General features: G+C 39.9%; 3 protein-coding genes across 7 annotated transcripts; all 3 read right to left on the bottom strand.

Annotated features, from left to right (window-relative positions):
* Nucleotides 1–586: 586 nt before the first annotated feature.
* On the bottom strand, nt 587–7809 carry LOC127753385 (UDP-xylose transporter 1-like). Of its 4 annotated transcripts, none has more exons than XM_052278869.1 (8): nt 7524–7809; nt 3638–4255; nt 3277–3461; nt 3127–3194; nt 2866–2998; nt 2571–2732; nt 1600–1890; nt 587–960 (listed from the first exon to the last, which is right to left on the bottom strand). In XM_052278869.1, exons 2-8 carry the CDS (start codon nt 3765–3767, stop codon nt 811–813), a joined length of 1119 nt encoding a protein of 372 aa, XP_052134829.1. In that variant the 5' UTR covers nt 3768–4255; nt 7524–7809; the 3' UTR covers nt 587–810. The 4 variants fall into 4 exon arrangements, with proteins under 4 accessions (XP_052134829.1, XP_052134830.1, XP_052134828.1 ...); XM_052278870.1 differs by having other exon boundaries at nt 3638–4158; XM_052278868.1 differs by having other exon boundaries at nt 3638–3789.
* Nucleotides 7810–10064: 2255 nt separating this feature from the next.
* On the bottom strand, nt 10065–12764 carry LOC127786023 (mitochondrial import inner membrane translocase subunit PAM16 like 2-like). 2 transcript variants are annotated; one of them, XM_052313348.1, is made up of 4 exons: nt 12632–12764; nt 11763–11850; nt 10547–10677; nt 10065–10418 (listed from the first exon to the last, which is right to left on the bottom strand). In XM_052313348.1, exons 1-4 carry the CDS (start codon nt 12632–12634, stop codon nt 10290–10292), a joined length of 351 nt encoding a protein of 116 aa, XP_052169308.1. In that variant the 5' UTR covers nt 12635–12764; the 3' UTR covers nt 10065–10289. The 2 variants fall into 2 exon arrangements, with proteins under 2 accessions (XP_052169308.1, XP_052169309.1); XM_052313349.1 differs by lacking the exon at nt 12632–12764 and adding an exon at nt 12424–12577.
* Nucleotides 12765–13853: 1089 nt separating this feature from the next.
* LOC127753357 (probable cytokinin riboside 5'-monophosphate phosphoribohydrolase LOGL10) lies at nt 13854–18823 on the bottom strand. The gene is made up of 7 exons (XM_052278834.1): nt 18418–18823; nt 17505–17602; nt 17272–17302; nt 15229–15328; nt 14731–14801; nt 14498–14641; nt 13854–14380 (listed from the first exon to the last, which is right to left on the bottom strand). Exons 1-7 carry the CDS (start codon nt 18517–18519, stop codon nt 14312–14314), a joined length of 615 nt encoding a protein of 204 aa, XP_052134794.1. The 5' UTR covers nt 18520–18823; the 3' UTR covers nt 13854–14311.
* Nucleotides 18824–20052: the final 1229 nt, after the last annotated feature.

Here is a 20052-nt window from a genome sequence, read left to right as displayed (position 1 = left end):
TTTAAAATTTTTCTATGATTAGTATTTTTTTTATTAGATGATAAAATATAAATATTTTATGCGTTATTCTTTTATAATTTTTTTAAATAAAACGGACTGTCTGACTGCTGTACTTAAAATGGGACACGGATGGAGCACTACTGCAAGGTAATTTGTGCTTAGGAAAGCCACAGCCCAAGCCCACAACAGTTAGCCCAGGTACGTAAATGTAGCAGGCACAACATATATGGGCCAGAGTTAATTAGGCCATGTCTCGCAAACTTATGAGATTCTGATAACCAGCGGGGTATCACTAGTACTACTATCTATAAAGCTGGTGAAATCTGATGATTACTTGGTCGTTTTCAAAATTTTACAACTACCTAGTTTCACGATATGAATTGTTTGAAGATGCTGGAGATTTTTAGAGTAGTTACTACAGTTGATACCAGATGTCCCAGCATAGGGCTTAGTAAGTTTATAAGGTTTCATGAGATCTGTTTCAAACAGAGGATGCAGTGTACTCAAGGAAAATAATGGATTTTTTCATGATAATAACCTTAACCCTTTCTAGAAGTGCTTATATTTGTGAACGGAGTTAGCATATCTGTCAGAACCTCTCGATGCTTCCCAAGAACCATTAAAAATTTCAACAAACCAACACATTACGCCATCATCTACAACAAAAAAAGAACAGAAAGAACTGCGGTGAGATGAGACGCGTATGATATGTTCTTTCCCCCCAAATTCTCCTTGTGCTGTCGCAGCCCAAATTGCACTAGCTACAGTCCTAGCTGTCACGCGCGCACGCGTCCGCCCTCGTCGTCGTCGTCACGGCCGGCTGAACGCGCTCTTCGCCGTCCTCGGCACCTCGTCGAAGCTCTGCAACCCCTTCACCTCGTTCCACGGCGAGCTCTTCGCCGCCGCGCCGCCGCCGCCGCCGCCGCCCAGCAGCGGCTCCGAGTCCTTCATCTCCCCCATCTGCAACACACAAGCACACTCATGTCACTATGTCAGCTAGGATCGATAGTCTTATTTCCAAAATCTGAACCTTTTATCCACGGTCAAGTCATTCGTAATGGACGTAACAATTTTATCATGACGTGGCAAGACAACATTGTCACACCATTTAAATTGGTGTGGCAATGTTGTTTTGCCACATCAGATTGGTTGGTGTGATCAAGAGGTTTAGATATTTTTTTTTAACGCAAAAAAGGGTTCAGATATTAAAAGCTACTCCCTCCGTTTCTAAATATTTGACACCGTCGACTTATTAGCACATGTTTGACCGTTCATCTTATTCAAAAACTTTTGTGAAATATGTAAAACTATATGTATACATATGAGTATATTTAACAATGAATCAAATAATAGCAAAAGAATTAATAATTACTTAAATTTTTTGAATAAGACAAACGGTCAAACATATTTTAAAAGGTCAATGGCGTCAGATATTTAGAAACGGAGGGAGTAGTATTGAAAAAGTTTGTTTTCAAAATTAAAAATTGAATAAGTTCAATATATATATATATATATATATATATATATATATATATATATATATATATATATATATATATAAAGTGAGAGAGTAGCTAGAGTGAGGTATGGTGGATGGACCTGGGAGGAAGAGATGGGGAGAGGAGGGGAGGGGCCGTCGGAGAGCTTCTTGTCACGGGACTCGGAGACGGAGAAGAAGGAGTAGAGGCCCATCCCGAAGATGGCGACGAGGATGCCGGCGACGTTGCGGAAGGTGAAGGGGTCCCTGAGGAGGACGTAGCCGAAGGAGAGGATGAGGCACGTCTTGAGGTGCCCCAGCACCTGGTACGTCACCGGCGACGTCGTCCCGATCACCAGGAACGTGCTGAAGTTCACGCACACCGCGATCGAGCAGGACAGCACGATGAACGCCTGCAATTCAACAACAACAACCACAAGAACACCATGTCAGCTCAGGCTCTGTTTGTTTAAGCTTAAGATTATTGTAACATAGATTATTCAATCAGATTACTATAAGCTAGATTATAGTAAGCTAACATAGAATAAATTGTAATTTGTTTGTTTCTTTGGATTATTTGAGGCATCTAATAAGGGTAGTGGGTCTTTAGACACACAATAATCTAAAAATAACTCCTCCAGAGAAGATTATTAGATTATACTCCCTCCATCCCAAAATGTTTGACGCCGTTGACTTTTTTAAATATGAATGACCGTTCGTCTTATTCAAAAAAAATTATGAAATATATAAAACTATATGTATACATAAAAATATATTTAACAATGAATCAAATGATATGAAAAGAATTAAAAAATACTTAAATTTTTTGAATAAGACGAAAGGTCAAACATGATTAAAAAAGTCAACGACGTCAAACATTTTAGGACGGAGGGAGTACTGATATGGATTATAGATTATAATAATCTATCATAACAATCTACTTGTTTGTTTTAGCTTATTACTAATAATCCAGATTATAATAATCCTAAGCTGAATCAAACAGGGCCTTAATCACGTCAACCATGGCGGCCGCGTCGTCGTCATTCCTTCACTAGCATGATATGGCTTGACACACCAAGGTATACGTACGTACCACGACTTGGAAGGTGTAGGTGAAGGCGAAGACGTCGCGGTTGGTGAGGAGCTTGTCGACGAACGGGCCGGTGACGAGCAGCACGGCGGACTGGTACGGCGACGACTGGTACAGCAGCTGCGTCGACGACACCTTCAGCCTCCTCTGGATTTGGTTCGTCAGCTTTAGTTTCGCTCCAGGTGAAGGAGAGACAATAATCACACAAATTTGTAGAGTTCAGAGAACGAATAATGTTCAGAGTGTGACGGGTTTAGTTCCTGATTTTAGTTCATTTGAGCTAGAAAATTAAGGATACAATCTGGCTGACGCACGTCGCGGCGATGGTGAGCACGGCGATGATCGAGCCGAGGAGATTGAGCTGGAGATCGGTCACCGACGCGATGCCGACTCCAAGGAGCAAGACCATGAGGGAGATCTTGATGCTCCGGCTGCAGGACAGTAGTGTTCAGTGTTGTGAATTGTGAGAAAAAAAAAAACATCTTTGGTTGCATCAAAGTCAAGTTGATTCTGTACAACATAGTGCTATCAGAGAGTGAGGTGTGAATTTGACAATGACCTGAACTTCTTGCTAAGAAAGATGGTTTCCAAGAGCATGGTGAATGGTATGATAGCCAGCTTGGTCATCTGCAGAGAAAAACACCCATGATTTCAGAAGTGAGAAAACCAAAATGCAGTGATTGGGGTCAGCAAAGTGAATGGTGCTTGCCTGGTAGAAGCCAACTGAGTTGAATCCAAGGCAAAGGTTGAGGAGGCCAATGGAGATACCATTGAGCAGCCCGAAGGAGATGACGGTCTGCGCATCGATCGGCTTCGCCTCGAAGAACCGCAGCCGCTGCGCGACGTACAGCGTGCAGAAGGTCACCATCAGGTGCCAGCTCGTCAGCGTCGTCGCTGCATTTTCCACATTTCCAAAACACAAAATGACATTCAGAAACATCTCTACACACCAGAGACCAGACATTACAATTTACAAAATTACAACCAGTAAAACTACTTGACAAAAAATTTGTCGGACGGAGTACAGTATCTGAAAATCTCTGAAAGTAAAAAAAGAAATTTTCACTGACCGAAGAAGAAGCCCAGGGTGCTGATAAGGTACTTATTGCAGATGACAATAGCCACCGACGACGTGACCGACATCCCCAGAGCCCCGGCGACGCCGAGCCTTGACGCCGCGCCGTCCGTCGCTGATGACATCTCCTCACCGGCGATCACCTATCTGGTGGAAGAAGAAGATCCCATCGGTGAAACAAAAGGGAGGAAAACCTCTGTTACAAAATCTTGAACCACGCAATTAAATACACAGGTGAAAGAAGAACTGTCCCCTCTTGATTTGTTTTTAGGAGAGACGTGATCCCAGCAAGGAAAACCGAGCGTTGACATGGACGGCAGCGATCCCGATGGCGACCTCCATTACTGTACGGCTCGACCTCTGCGTGATGGGGGTGTGGTAGAGAGCACCATAGCGTCCATGTGAAGCATGTGTTCATGACAACATTGATGAACTCACTATTCATTGCTCCATTTCTTTTTGCATTATATGACATGCTACCAAAATGTGACAGGGAGAAGTGTACACTAGTAGAATCTGAAAATTGGGTTTTCTGTCATGTTCTGTTGTAAGATCGAGGCATATGACTGCGGTTAGTTCAGTTATCACACCCAAGTTTCAGTTATCGAGTGACCTGAAATTAACATGTTTGTCTGCTTAATTGCATATCTTATATTGACAATGCTCAACAGCCAACAATACATGTGCCGAACAATGGGGTGCTCACATCACAAGAACACACAAAATAATTGGAGTGTTTATGACCATCTTACGTTTATATATGTATACTCATTTGGTAGATGGTCACATCATCAGCACTGTGTGTGTGGCAGATGGATATGAAATGGACGGATGCTTCAGCAGTTCAACGCTTCAACAGCACAAGAGATCAATCATCAATGGCGTCCAAGCTAACTACCAGTACTCACTCCGTTCCTTAATATTAAGAGATTTTGACATTTTGCTTGCACTGTTTGACCACTCGTCTTATTAAAAAAAATTGTGCAAATATAAAAAACAAAAAGTTGTGTTTAAAGTACTTTGGATAATAAAGTAAGTCACAAATAAAATAAATAATAATTTTAAAATTTTTTGAATAAGACGAATGGTCAAACAGTGTAAGCAAAATGTTAAAATCACTTATATTAGGGGACGGAGGGAGTAGTACTCGATCACTATCGTACTCTTGACTAGTACTAGTACTATAATTGACACATGTGATGGTCCAATCTGTACATAGGAGACTGCATGCATGGTCTTCGATCGCCTAATATTGAATAATTTAGTTGAAATCTGAGCTCTAGGGCTCTTGATCTGAGCAGTAATTTGCTATAGCCAAGGTCATTATTTAATTTGTTCGGCAGGAAGTACATTTGGGCTAGTAACGTATATGTAGCTAGTCAAACGAGGTAGAGGCTGGGACGTGTGAGATTCTTGTCCATTATTAGGACAAGGAAACTCTAATGTGCGTGTCCAAGGAAAATTTCTAGGGAAATAAAATCCTTTTTACCTTTCTCTAGAACACTTGAATTCCTAAGTCATTCTCAAGGCAAGATCTGCCTTTATTTTTTTAAAAAAGAGAGGCATCCTGCTGAAATAAATGATAACTAGTATGGTGGCCCGCGCAGATTGCGCAACTAGCATCATTATATTTTCTCTCATATAATAGCATATATGTTTTCGCATTATATTATTCAAATATATTAAAATGACAACATAATTTTAAATTTTACAATAACTTTACAAAACTACTAATGTGTAATATTGATATTGTATTTTATATACATGTTAGTTATCAATTATTTTTAATATCAAATTTTAGTTATTTGTAAATTATATATATTCCTACATGGACTGTAGACTCGTCTTTTAATATTTCTTTTTTTTAGTTCCGAATTTTCTGTAAATTGTATTTCTATATAGACTCTAAGCTCTTCTTCTAATATTATTTATTTTTATTTCTGAATTTTTATTATTTCTAATTGTATTTCTATGTGGACTCTAAATTCACCTTTCAATATTCTTTAATTTTTAATTTCGAATTTCAGTTACTTCTAAATTGTATTATTATATTGACTTTAAACTCTTATTCCTATGTTTTTCTTAATTTCGAATTTTAGTTATTTGTAAATTTTATTTTTATACGGACTCTAAACTCTACTTTTAATTTTATTATGTTTATTCCAAATTTTAGTTAGTTTTAAATTCCTATATGGACTCTATACTCTACTTCTAATATTCCTTATTTTTTAATTCTGAATTTCTATTTTTTTCTTAATTGTATTTCTATATGGACTCTATACTCTACTTCTAATATTCCTTATTTTTAATTCCGAATTTCTATTTTTTTCTTAATTGTATTTCTATATGGACTCTATACTCTACTTCTAATATTCCTTATTTTTTAATTCTGAATTTCTATTTTTTTCTTAATTATATTTCTATATGGACTCTATACTCTACTTCTATTATTCCTTATTTTTAATTCCGAATTTCAGTTATTTCCTAATTGTAGTTCTATATGGACTCTATACTCTACTTCTAATATTCCTTATTTTTAATTCTGAATTTTAGTTATTTCCTAATTGTATTTCTATATGGACTCCAGTCTCCTCTTCTAATATTCCTTATTTTTTAATTCCGAATTTCAGCTATTTCTAAATTGTATTTCTATATGGACTCTACCTTTTCTTTTTCTCCGATTAATGTGAGAATTTCTAGGCCATGAGAGCGAACGTGGAGACTCATTTTTCTATTCCTTTAATAATATAATAGATTACGTAATTTCTTTTGAATAAGACAAATGATCAATCGGCAATTGCACCTTAAAAAGTTAAACGTACCATATATCATAAAATGGAATGAGTACTTACGCACTCCCTCTATCCAAAAAACGATGTCATATATGATTGATCACTTATATTTTAGGATAGAGGGATTATTAAATATGACGGTCACCCACGCCCAAAATTAAATTAGGTCGGCCTCGTGCGCAATTGCGAGATGAAGGTTCGCTCAGGAGCCAAAGGAATCGCGAGGGAGATGCCGCCAGCGTGGCACCGCCACGTCAGACGGCGTGTGACGTCAGCAATTGCACGGAACGGGACAAAGGGATCAATCATGCCCACTTATCTCAGCCAGTGAGCGGAAATAAAAACGATGCAAATGATCTACACCTCTGAATTGATGGATTGAATAACTAAATAAATAAGCTGCTGGAACAGCTAGGAACGACTTTGCTATAGCTAATACTAGCTGCATAATCTCGATCACATGATTCATGAAGTACACCAAAACCAAAGTCAGCCTCTTGCAAAGCTCTCCAGTTTCATTCAGTTGTACTGCACAATTAGGGAACGTACGTACTAGCTAAATAGACAAAAAAAAATTAAAAAAAATAATAAAAAAGGCAGGAAATATGGTCACCATATAAAAGGATTAAAATAAAGAGAAACTCGCAGTTAACCCATTCCTTTCTTTGCGACGTGCGTGCGTTGAGCTAGCCAACTCGATGAAATGCCAATTATTCAACCAAAACGAAACGACTCGATCAAACAAGCACAACACGCAAAGTACACACACAGAGAGATATATATGCAATCCATATCCAATCAATCCGTTCTATCGATCGAGAAGGGGAAAAAGGACAAAACAAACAAGAATACAAGCCAGAGATGTCGCATGGTTTTCAGGGAGCAGCAGTATAATAACTTCAGCAGCAACGCAAACGCAAACGGAAACGACGCATGCATGCAGCGGAATTCACTCCCCAAATTTTCAACCGATCGAAACAAACACAAAAAAAAAGAATTAATCCAGACGGGAAGAGATAGAGATCACGAGGAGATCGAGAGGAGAAATCGATAAACACGGGGGGATGGATTATGACGATGAATACGCACCGCTCGCTTCTTCTGACGACGACGAACACCTGATCGAATACTGCTTTTGTTCGATTTTGGAGATCGATCTTCTTGAGACGAGAGAGAGAGGGGGATATATCGCTAGCTAGCTCGCTCTTGTGGTTTCGATTAATACGGAGAGGAATTGAAGAGGATGGATGAGGAGGATTAATAATGGTTGTGGTTTTTGTTAATCGTCGCTGGGTTTGAGCAAGCTAGCTAGCTAAGCTAGTTGTTGGAGGGACAGCGAAGGGGAGAGGATCGAGTCGTGTGTACTCGTGTTGTTGTTGTTGGGAGAAATGGAGGGTAGGTGGTGAACAACTCAAAACACACATGCACACACCCGTCCGCGCGCCGTCGCCCATGGCCCTCTCTCTATGGCATGTGGGCCCCACAAAAGATGAGGCCATTGAGGATCTTTTTTGTCGTTTGTGGAACTAAAACTTTGGCCCTGTCTAGATGGCACTACAACGCAAGTAGTCTATATTTAATACTCTAAATTAGTGTCTAAATACATATACTAAAGTTAAGTCACTAGATTCAAACACCACCTAAATTATGGGCCTACTTGTAAGTAGAGGGAGATAAGCTTAGCTCTTTTTTACTTTTAATGGAGGGATTAATTTTACATGAATTCTGCGTAATCTCCTTCATTTCTATCTATCTATCTATCTATCTATCTATCTATCCTATCTTATCTATCATTGTTATTGTATTTATTGTTCAGGTAGTTTTAAAAGAAACTGCTATATTCTTTGAAGGTTAGAAATTATACAACGTAAATCATAGAAATAGAAAAAAAATATCTACTTCCTCTATCTAAAAAAATCCTGTCATGAGAATAAATATAGACATACATTATATCCGGATTCATCTCCATGACTCCAGGAATTGGTTTTATGGGACAAAAGAAGTACAACATTTTAACCGTGTAATCAATAGTTATACACAAAATGAAATTGTGGATATGCAAGCTAACAGTTGTATAGTACTAACACCACATCATCTCAGATCTATCTCCAGATAAAATTATGCAGGAAAATCCACTAGGTAAGCTAATACCCATAAAATTTCTACATGTGCAAACCAAACATCCGCTCAAATTTTCCCCTACTATTTTTTTTGGTATTATAAATATATTTATCCCTTATTAGTACTAATCCATGTACAAGCTATCAACACTACATTACCAATATCTCATAGTGCCGAAGCTTGTCAAGTGCGAAGCTTGTCCAGCACTTGACAATGGGTAGAGATAAAAATGCCATTGTTGCTCTACTTTTTTTTTTCAATACTCCTACGAGGAGGTAGAAATGGTTTTATAAGCTTAAAGTTAGAGCTTTCTATATACTCCTATTTTGGATTACATGGTTTGGATTAACCTCTCGTGTGAGGAGGTGGACACATCAATTGATCAATCATTCACCAAAACGAAAGGCGCCGATCGATTGCCTCACCTCAACTGCCGTTAGTTCACAACGACACCTATATTTTAGCAGCAGCTTAGCAAAAACCTTCGCTCCCCAATCGTGTCCGGGCACGTGACGGCACGCCGTTGCCGTGCAAAGTCTACGAACAATTCGTAACGTGTGTTCTTCAGACGAAAGTACTATGAATGTTGTGTATTGCAATTTGCGTGTATCTTATGAATTATGTCGATCGTCGGTTGAGAATGTGAGACGGAGAAAGAAAAACACAACTGATGCAACCGTGAGAGAAACATTGGTCAGGCCTAGCTAGAGGAAGAGATCCCATCTTTTCATTTATGATTATACTTATTAGCCAAAATTTAAATTTTCAACCTTAGACTTAGAGTTGATTTTGGGGTTTTTTTTTTCATCGCAGTTTATTTTCCAGTCTTTGCTTTTCGTTTGCAATGTTGTTTGGCTTATTCCCTAAATAAGCCAAACGATAGCCCCGCAAATCTGCTGTAATTCACAAAAGATTTGCGCATCACTGCGCCCCCGAGCTTCAAATTGAGTAATTTTTGTGAATGGAATTCAAATCGAGCAATTGCCAAGTCTAGGCCATTGAGATGCCAAAACCTTTGTTTGGTGACACAAAGTGCCTGCCTGACCGCTAGCAAAGCTAACGCAAATGCCAATGGCATTGAAATGGTGAGCGAGATCATTCCATCTGGTTATCTACAGCATTTTAAAAGTTTAAATTGCAGGAATCCACTTCAAAACCGAAGAACCCTTCAACTTGCACGTTTTATAAATACAGGAATGGATCGATGGTAAGCCTATACCAAACAGAAAGCAACGTGTATGACGCACGGATGTGTCCAAAAGAAAATGTGCTTGTGTCCTATCACCTTTAGGCAACATATGTTGACACTCGACTGAACATTTGGACCAGAAGCTTTGGATGTGCAAAATTCCGTAGCTGATTGATTAGCATAACACAAAACATTGTTTTCAACATTGGTCCATCTGGCAGCCTAACTGCAATGCCAAACTTTGATGAGGGACAGTACATGTTCAAATGTTTAAACCTAACTAGCAGCCACCAAGATGACAAAATTTGCATTGTTTCCTAGGTCAAATCAAAAGAACAAAATCGTACTTCATGCTAGAGTTTATTGAAACCTCATAAAACAGTTTTCCACAATTCCAAGGTCTCGCTGCACTTTGATTCTTATTGATTCCACTACGTGTACACTACAGTTTTCCACAACAGCAGCGACCAATTCTGGTATGTACACTTCTCTTATGAGTGGGAAAGAATATATCTGAAAAGATGCTTTTTCAAGGACTGCAAATTTCAAGGTGGTGTTCCATCTTGCTTATTCTTTTGGTACACATTCTCTAGGCATTCCTTTGCTCGGTGGACCTTCGACTGAAGATAAAAGCTCCCAGATTTTGCATTTCTTTCAAATAAATTATCATAGCGCTGCAATTTTTAAAATATATTTGTTAGGATAGTCGAATCATAATCAAATGATTTTTTTAGGAGCGCTGCGACCCCCCCCCCCCCCCCCCCAAAAAAAAAAAAAAAAAAGAAGAAGCCAAGTAGCAGACCTGTGCAATCTCTTCCCAAGTTGACTGCTCAGATACACCGAGTATCTGCCTAGCTTCTTGCTCAGTCATTGTTTTGCTGGCTCTACGAATGTTATTAATTGTTTCATGGGCCACACCAGTTTTATTTGCATCTGGCAGAATATAGGAGGAAAACTAACATAAGTCATCCTTCTTTCAAAAAAGAATAATAACAATTCTCCTACAGTCAAAGATTTGGCAGGAAAATATTAAGAAAGGTCATATTTGTCTTGTGGTGGCTATTAATAAGTACTAATGTATTTCCATTTTCTGATATTCAGAAGTTAGTTGTGAACATGTTTTTAGAGTTGTAAAACTTTAGATACAAGCTAATCAGATATATAGTTGGCCTGATCTCATAATTATGCAAATCAGAGTTCTTAGATAACACAGAGGTGAGTTCTGTATCATTGTATTGCAGACGACATTTATGTTCAACTTAGGCAAATAAAATCCAGGCAAACAAGTACCATTAAAACTAGTAAAATAGAGTTTGTGCCTTTATGGTACTTCTTTAAAATCTACCATAAGTTAGGCAAAAAAACAAAGATATCCATTTCTTCATAAAATCATAAAACCGAAGAACTGACTTAACTGCAGGTACCAAATTGTTAAAACATAAGTGGACCCAACTTGTAAGTAGCTAGCACAGAATGATATTAGTAAACAATGAAAGTTCAAACTTGTTATGACAGTTTTAAGCCCCTAGATGCTAGACATCCATGTATCATAAATATGTCTCGCATGTGAGAAGAAATCAAACAACAAATCTCATGAGCAACAGGCAACATAAAACCAAATTGATATTGAGGGAGATAGCGTTATATGTGTAAGTAATACCAAAAAAGTTATAGTCCAAATGCAAGCATCTATAAAACAGGGTCATATCTTACTTGGACAATGACAATATGAGGAATTTTAATTAATAATTATTTGACAAGACAATGTCAATATAAGGAATTTTAATTACTAAGTATTTGATAACATCGTTTATGGTTCATTTTATAGAACTTGGTGCAGTATATAACAAAATGCAAAATTACCGTCCATTTTAGTTTTTGAGCGATTGTTGCTCCACGTAAGCGGTCTTTTCACTAAAGTTTGCTGATATCAATCCACATCTCATGTTTCTATCTACTCAGTCAAGGAACAAAGAGGTAACCTCTATATACAGACTGCAATGGATGAAAAAACTTACTATCAAGTGCTTTCCGGTATGCTTGGAGCATAGCTCTTCCTATAATCCCAGAGCCCATGACAATCAAGTTTGCAATAAGCTTCCCTGCCTGTAAATCAAAAAGCAAAACTATGTAAATAAGCGGCACAACTCAAAATAGCAGTAGTTCATGCATTTGGATTTTTTTTGGATATGTATGCTTTCAACACTGGTCCTTGGAAGGGGGAGGACATTTCGCAACATATCCAATGCCAAATCAACCATGAAGCAAAGCCAATCCATTCCAATCAAACCTACGGGCACGATACCACGCCACAGCGGTCGCAGAAACTAGTTACCACAAAATAATTGAAGAGCGAAGTCTCTAATTATCACAACGCGATGCCGTAATTCGGCAGCTTGCACAGACCAAATCATTTGCTGATGCGGTTTGACTTCGTTTGTACTGCCAAATCTAACAAACGAAAGCAAGGCGCGATCCAAGTATAAAAACAGGCAAATCCCTGTGCCGGTTTATATTCGAAAATTATTTTTCCCCTGGAGAAATCTGGCAAACTGAACCCCCGGGATCGCATGCTGTTCTTCCACTCCCCTACCCCGCGAAACCGCGATCCATTCCCTCATGCGCATCGAATCGAGCGATTACACCAACCACACGAGGAAATTTAACCCGTGATCTTACACAGGCGGCGTGTCGCCCATCGAGGAGCCCCGAATCAAGCCAATCGAATCCGGCCTCAGCATCCACCCATCCACGGGTCTCTACTTCTCCCAAAACAACACAAAAAAAAAAAACAAAAAAACAAAAAACAAAATCAGAGCAGCATCGCGCGCGCGCCGAGCGGGATGGGGGCGAGGAGGAAGGGGTGAGGGATGCGAGGGGAACTCACCATGGCGGACAGGCGGCGGCGGCGGCCGTGGGATTGGGCAGCTGCGGGGGAGGGGAGCAATGGAGGGAGGGAGACGTGGAGGAGGAGGAGGGGTGGACACGCGTGGTGATGCTTTCGCTTCCCCGGGCTGGGCCTCGCGTCGCGCTTGGATCGTCCAGTTGGGTTGGGCCGGCTAGCTTGTTCTGGGAGGTTCTAGAGATGAAAGGAGCGGAGGCTCGGACCGGGCAGGGCTCAATAGCCTGTCTCTGGACTCTTCGTTCGGCCTAGTCCATTTTTTCCTTGCTAGTATGGGCCTACAAGCCCGTGGTTCAGCTGAGGATGGAAAAACACCATTTTGACTCTCTCAAGTACTATATATAAAATATATAAAATCTGAAGGCCTCATTTTTTTCGCTTATGCTTATATTTATTAGCCAAAATTTAAATTTTCAACCTTAAATTTAGATTGATTTTGAGGATTTTTTTATCGTAGTTTTATTTTTCAGCCTTTGTTTTTAGATTGTTAAGAACACGTATATAAAAATTTTATTCACAAATTATTTTTCATTTGTAAATATGCCATTTTGTTTTTTTTCTCCAAATAGCCAAACAATGGGGCTGTGATTCGCTCAACCACAGAAACCATGTATGACATCTTTCTCAACTATCAATACCATTTAATTTGTCTCCCTAGACGGTTTGGATGGGAAAATATGCGATGGAAACTACATATGCAGTGGAAACCTGTAAATTACCGTTGGATCGAAAAATAGATATATGAGATTCGTCCACGTTATTATGAGTAAAAATTTTACTCATTGTCCATTTTTTGATCCAAAGACAGTTTCTACTGCATTTATGATTTGCACTACATATTTTCTCGGTTTGGACATCATTTTATGTTATGTAGCAGCTACATGGCACGCTAACATAGTCTTTTAATCAATGTGACGTCCACGTGGTATTATATCCACTAATTCATTGTTAGGTTAAATTATTTCAACTCCTGGTTGACTGCCAATAAAAATTAAAATTCTAACGGTAATTCTAAGCATGTTCAAATAAGTTCCCAATCAACTAACATAGTTAAGTTTTTTTAAAATAAATAAATAAAGTTATTCCTATAATCAAATTGATAATCCATGGTGATAATCTGCTCAACAATTTACCATGGTGATAATATTATATGAATATTGACTCTAATCAAACACATACAAAGCTACTATCAAATTACCAAACGATCGATTTTGGAACCAATCCAATTCAGACCTCATGAGTCAGCCTCTCAACGCTTAGTTACACACATTGCATTACGGGGGTGATACAAAAACAACTTTGCTGTGGTCAATCGAATCTGGATATCTTGAAAATTACTGACATACATACGCTACTGGAATACTACTACTACTACTACTAGTTCTTATCTCGGTAGCTAGGTAGAAGATCAAGAGGACATCAAGCATCCAAGTTACTACAGTATTCAAGCTGCCCCTGATCGAAGCAAACATATACAAAATGGACGCACGCACGCCACACTCTCGTTCTTGGCTTTCTTGCTGCATCAACCAAATCTTTCCCAGCTTCTTGATGATGAGTCGATCGACTTGATTCTTCTTCTTCTTCTTCCTCCTCCTCCTACGTCTTCTGATCGATCGATCGCCATTGCTGTCTGGCAATTTGCTGCAGCTGTAAGTGAGTACGTCAGTAACCTAGGTGGCCCATCTCCCAGTTCAGCTTCGATGCCACCCTGTCGTGGTAAGGCACGTACTCCTGCAGCAGAAATGTTCATCAGAGTCTGCAATGTTCAGAGGTCTGCAATGCAAGAACCTGAAAGTCTGAAACCCAAGTTCGATATATCGAGTGACTGTCTTGTCAGTCAACGTCTACCTCTAGCTTGTCCATCAGCTCCTCCGCCGTCGGCGCCATGACGATGATCCGCCGCGCGCTGGTGTTGATGAACCCTTCCTCCACCGCCTTGTCGATGAACGTCAGCAGCGAGTTGTAGTACCCGTCGACGTTGAGCAGCCCAACCTGAAGAACAAGACATTCAGACATTTTTTTCAGTTATTTTGCGGTTCTGAACTTTCTGAAGAACTCTGAGCATGCAGTATGTAATGTACCGGCTTATGATGGATGCCAAGCTGTGCCCATGTAATCACCTCGAGCAGCTCCTCCAGAGTCCCGTACCCTCCTGCATCATCAACACATTCCCATGATGAACTCTGAATGAATATTCGGTGCACACACACAGCAAGATGCTGGACAGATAATTTTTTCAGTGTTCATACATCCATCTACTACTACTCATCAGTCAAAGAATCACTTGCAGTGGTAGCTTAGCTAGCTCCAATTATTGGTTACACTAGATAGAAAGATAGGTAGCCCCAGCTTTCTTTTTTTTTTTTTCTTTTCAGGCATGTATGGTGCATGCACTGTTCAGTGGCAGAAGTTAATTTCTTGCTCCCATCTTGCTGAAACTCTCTCTGTCAGGGACTTGAATGTTCTTTTTCACCTGATCCAGATGAGATAAACTTGCAGACTATACTACTGTACTATACGACACCATGTTAGTAGCACAGTAACATTTTCTGACTGACAGTTTGTAAAGTAAATCTCACCAGGTAGGGCTATGAAGGCATCAGACTGCCTTGCCATCTCTGCCTTCCTTTGGTGCATATCAGCAACTGGCCTCACCTCCCCCACTGTCTCACCACTTATCTGCCAGAAACAATGAACCATGATTTGGTTTTTGCAATCAGCAATCATCCTGAGCAATGCATGCATGATAAAATGCAAAGCTGAACAGTAAAAAGAGTTTCTTGGCATGCCATGATACTATCATACTGTGTGTTGTAGTGGTGATGGTGGTGGTGTATGTGCAGTGCAGGCAAACACTAGTAGGAGTAGCTTATACATTCCCAAGAGGGCATGATTGTGCTCCAAGGGGAGCAAGAAATGACACTTGATGATTTAACTACTACTCTTTGCCTCCCTGAAGAATGGTAAAAGGGCCAGGTAGGAAGAGGACCACAAGAAATTGAAGACAGGTGAGTATGGATGGCCAGCTTTAATTTCTTTGTGGCATGATTATGGATGGTATAGGTATAGTGACATGGTATACAGGATAAGCACAAAAGGTACAGAGTCATTACTACTCCCATACTCTATCACACATTATGGGTCAATTATATACTTATTTTTTCTTAAGAGGTTTCAAATCTTGCATACCCCAAAACTCTTGAAATTATATACTGGCTGATACAGCCTTTGTCCCAAATAGTAACTACTTTTAGACTATGTACTTGAACAAACACTATTGTTATTCTAGTGTATGACAACCGACTTAGCCCTCATTTACAGCAAGACCAGTAGGCTTTATCCTTCTTTTTGAACAAAATAATTGTACTAGTAATATACTAGTACTGTGAACTTTTTTCTCCCAAAGTAATATTTTTTAACCCAAAAAGAACCTTTTTTTTTATCAAACTTCACACACACAACAAGAACATTCCTCTGGGCAAGACGCCATAGGCAGTCAAAGACAGTGCCCTCTACTTCTACACCTCTGCCTATAAACAACACCCTGCTTCTGCTCTAGCATCAAGAATTCAAAAAAGAAAAAGGAAAAAAAAAAGGTCCTCTTTCTCTGTAGAACAGGATGATGCCACAGCAAGACTTTTTGGGGTTAAGGAAATTAACATCTGTAAAGCTGCATCTCGGTGAGTTGTTTAATCTCACGCCAAGATCTGGATTTGTGCCCCTGAAACTGAAAGAGCATGTAGCCCTTGATCACAACTGCTCAGGATTTATTCTTTTTTTGCCCAAGTGCCAATGTCCCCTGGGACTCCAACAACGGCTGGTTCATGGGGTCCAAACTCCCAAACCCCCCATTTGATTATATTTTCTACTAGTATCACTTAACCAAAAACCTTAAAAACTTCCAAAAGATGAGCTCACTGCCATGATTGGGTTCGTGACAACGCAAGTACTGCTACGGGTACAAGCTGAAGTGGATCAACTCAAGGTTATTAAAATCTCGATTCTATTAACTGTCATACGATTTTACGACTTTGTAATCCTAGTTAAGATGTCTGATTTTACGATTCTATACAAGTAGAATCTTCAATTTTATGTTTTTTTAATACATACGATTCTATTATTCGATCTTACTTAGAACTTTTGATTCTATTCAGAATCACAAATTTAACAATAATGTTGTGATTATAACTGAAGGTGGAAAATAGATAGGGCCCAATCGTCAGTGACTCGTCCGGGGCAGTTTGTGTGCATGTTTCTTTGTGTGCATAGTGACTTACATGCCGATGAGAACCAACAATACATTATTCCTGGATAATATACTCCCTTCGTCCTAAAATATAAGAAGTTTTTCTAGTACAATGTATGTCCAAATTTATTATACTAGGATGTGTCACATCTATCCAAAATCACTCTTATATTATATACTCCCTCCGTCCTATAATATAGCAACTTAGACCTGATGTGACACTTTATAGTACAACGAATCTGGACAGTAAGCATGTCCAGATTCATTGTACTATGAAGTGTCACGTCCGCTACTAAGTTGCTATATTATGGGATGGAGGGAGTAGCATATAGGAGTACGGTAACTTTGTTGCAGGTAGACACAAAATGAGACGTACCTCTGGCGTCATGAGAGTCTTGGGAATGACCCTGCGCGTGGACAACAAGATGACAAAAAGAAGCGATCAGCACAAGAACTCGGAAACACAAGCTACTAGCTAGAAGTACTAGTATGCAGTAATTAAAAACTGCTAAAACTAATCAAACAGGGAGAGAGACATTCTCCTGGGGATTCATGCAGTAATTAGTACTAGTAGTAACAGTGTGCAGCTAGCATGGAGGAGTGGAGTACCCGATGACGTGGCGGCCGCCATCGAAGACCGCCTGAGAGACGAGCCCCATGAGGCCGATGCTGCCGCCGCCGTACACCAGGTCTATGCTCCTCGCCACCTGCATGCATAACACACACAGATTAACCATCTAACCGCGCGGTTAAATTTCAGTTCCAGTTATAACTCACGTACAACTACGGGAGACATGCAGCCATAGATTAATCAAAAGAAAACATGCTTTTAATGTATTTTAGAGCCGTTTACATACGTCGATTAAATTCAGTCGTACGTGAGTCGAACAGGTGGGTTGTGTGCACTCAAAAGGGGACTAGTATGAATTAATGACTGATCAACTGGGGTAGTAACTAATAAGCCGGCAAGATGCGGTCCAAGTTACTATTTTTCTTGGATTAATTACCCAACCTGCAGCAGCAGCAGCATGTAGCAGCTCATGGCGAAATGGTGATTGATCGTCTTTAATGCGAGGCGACATGGATGACGCAACAGCAGCGATGCTGAGCTGAGCTGATATGAGCTATGGCCGCAAATTATGGCGCCGTGAATGCAGTAGGACCCGGCTCGGCTATGGACCATGGAAAATTTCGGTCGGCCGCTGCGCATGAACAGATGGGACGGCGACGGGGAGGCAGGAGGAGGAATAAGAAGACGATCCATCAGCTTGGTGGAAGAAGTCGGCGTGTGCAGAAAGTTCAGAAACGAAATTCGCTATAGCTTGCTTGCTCAATGAGCAGTGGTAGTAGCAGAGGGGATTGTTTGGCAAAAAAAGTCTGCAACTTTTGCATTATATTTGCAGACCGATGAACTGATACGGTTATAGTGACAGACTGACAGTGACCATGGACAGAGGAGAAGAAGAAGAAGAAGAAGCATATGTAGGAGTAGCATGCATGGACAGAGTTAGAGTTTAATTACCAGCTCGTTGCCGAGCTCAATGGCGGCGTCATGGTAGCTCCTCTTCTTCCCCTGGCTGCTGCCGCAGAAGACGCAGATCCTCTTGAACCTCGACTGCCTCATCTCTCTCTCCTCTACTATTCTCTTCTCTTCTTGCTACTCTCTACGATCTATCTAATCCTTGCAGTGAAACAGCTAGCTAGTAATTGCCTGTATTTATCACCCTCCTCTCCTCTGCCCTTAGCTAGCGTCGTCGTCACTGTGCTGCTGCTAGTGCAAGCAAGCGCACTACGCTGCTGCTGCTGCAACGACGGGTTCCTTGTGATCAGCTAGCAATCTCCCTCTGAGCTAGTAGTGCGCCACCCATGGCTATATACTACATAAAAGTGGGAGAGGAGAGAGGAGGAGATTGTAGTGATGAGTTTTCACTTTCCGGCGAAATGGACGGGTGGGTGTGTAGTACGTTGATTACTGGGGTTGATGTGTGAGTCCGAGTCACCTTATCGGGATTGCCGGTGCAAATTGGCTTCAAAACAGGCCGAGCCGGCGAAGGTTGCTGCTAGCTACTGTATATCCATCGTGGGGTTCATCTCCATTTGCAGGGTCGTTTTAGGAGAAAGCTAAGCTAGCGCCTGCTTATACAATTATACTAGTGCATGCGACGGGGAAAACGCCTATTACAACTATACTATAATTAGATTTAAAAGTTTTTTCTAAAAAAACTTACGGCATTTTTTAAGATAGTCCATATTTTTTTCTTCTCTTTACTTTTTGTTATTACCTTTTTATTTGTTACTTCCACTGTCTGAAAACATAGCAAGTTTGTTTTAGCCTTTAATATGAGTTTTAAGAAGAGGTTTAAAAATACTTGGGTTACCTCTTCGAGGTGGGTGCGGTACAGGCTCATACTACTTAGGAGTTAGGACTATAATAAAGCCAAGTGATAGTAGAGATAGTATAGGTAGTTTAGTGACAAAATTTGTTATGTCTGAAACAAAAATTGAAATAGAAGTTGTTATATTTTAATACGGAGGAAGTACTGTATTTTTAATTATATGGTAAACGCACTCGCCACTAGATACATGATACCACACACACTGGGAATATGTTCCTAACACACGCTAAAAAAGACGGGGACCAACAACACATTTCTGACATCATTGAAATCCTATTGAAAACCCATCTTATTCGTGCGTAATATTTGTGGAAATTAGGATTTAAATATTAATAGTTGGAGTAATGCATCCACGACTTCATTATTCGCCGGTGCATCGCTTACTATTTTTGTTCTTTTCTTACTAATGCAACTACTTTCTATTAAATAAACCATATAAGATAGTGGAATATTTCATATTGATACAACAGAAAAAATTATAAGACTAGCCTTCGAAAGGTATAATCAAGAAAAAAAACAGTCATGCCACGCGCCTATGATAGAAAAGCTCACTACTGAGAGACAACAGTAAGACATCCCAACTGCACTCAAGACACTTTTGGGAACAAGAGGGGGTGGGCGAGAGAAGAATGGATCCACTCTCCCATGTACAGACTGCTAACATGGCCATCTTGTGGTGAACGGAAGCGCTTCCAAAACAGGATAAACCGTCTGAAGCAGAGATTGGTGAGAAAGGACCTGTCTAAAGCGAGGACGTAGTT

This window comes from Oryza glaberrima, chromosome 10, assembly GCF_000147395.1.
Source record: "Oryza glaberrima chromosome 10, OglaRS2, whole genome shotgun sequence".
Lineage (NCBI taxonomy): Eukaryota > Viridiplantae > Streptophyta > Magnoliopsida > Poales > Poaceae > Oryza > Oryza glaberrima.
Note: the sequence above shows the minus strand (reverse complement) of the source record. Positions and strands in the feature narration are given on the sequence as shown.

Bases quoted from the DNA above. Each gene is read 5' to 3' on its own strand.
- LOC127753385 (XM_052278869.1), bottom strand. From the start codon at position 3,767: ATGTCATCAGCGACGGACGGCGCGGCGTCAAGGCTCGGCGTCGCCGGG. The intron at 3,195-3,276 runs GCAAGCACCATT...TTTTCTCTGCAG, and splicing joins ACTCAGTTGGCTTCTACCAG to ATGACCAAGCTGGCTATCAT. The intron at 961-1,599 runs GTCCATCCACCA...TGTGTGTTGCAG, and splicing joins TCCCCATCTCTTCCTCCCAG to ATGGGGGAGATGAAGGACTC.
- LOC127753357 (XM_052278834.1), bottom strand. From the start codon at position 18,519: ATGAGGCAGTCGAGGTTCAAGAGGATCTGCGTCTTCTGCGGCAGCAGC. The intron at 17,603-18,417 runs GTAATTAAACTC...TTATGCATGCAG, and splicing joins TTGAGCTCGGCAACGAGCTG to GTGGCGAGGAGCATAGACCT. The intron at 17,303-17,504 runs GTACTCCACTCC...GTCCACGCGCAG, and splicing joins GGCGGCCGCCACGTCATCGG to GGTCATTCCCAAGACTCTCA.
- LOC127786023 (XM_052313348.1), bottom strand. The intron at 10,678-11,762 runs GTAAGTTTTTTC...ATATTCTGCCAG, and splicing joins ATACCGGAAAGCACTTGATA to ATGCAAATAAAACTGGTGTG. The intron at 10,419-10,546 runs GTCTGCTACTTG...TAAAAATTGCAG, and splicing joins CTTGGGAAGAGATTGCACAG to CGCTATGATAATTTATTTGA.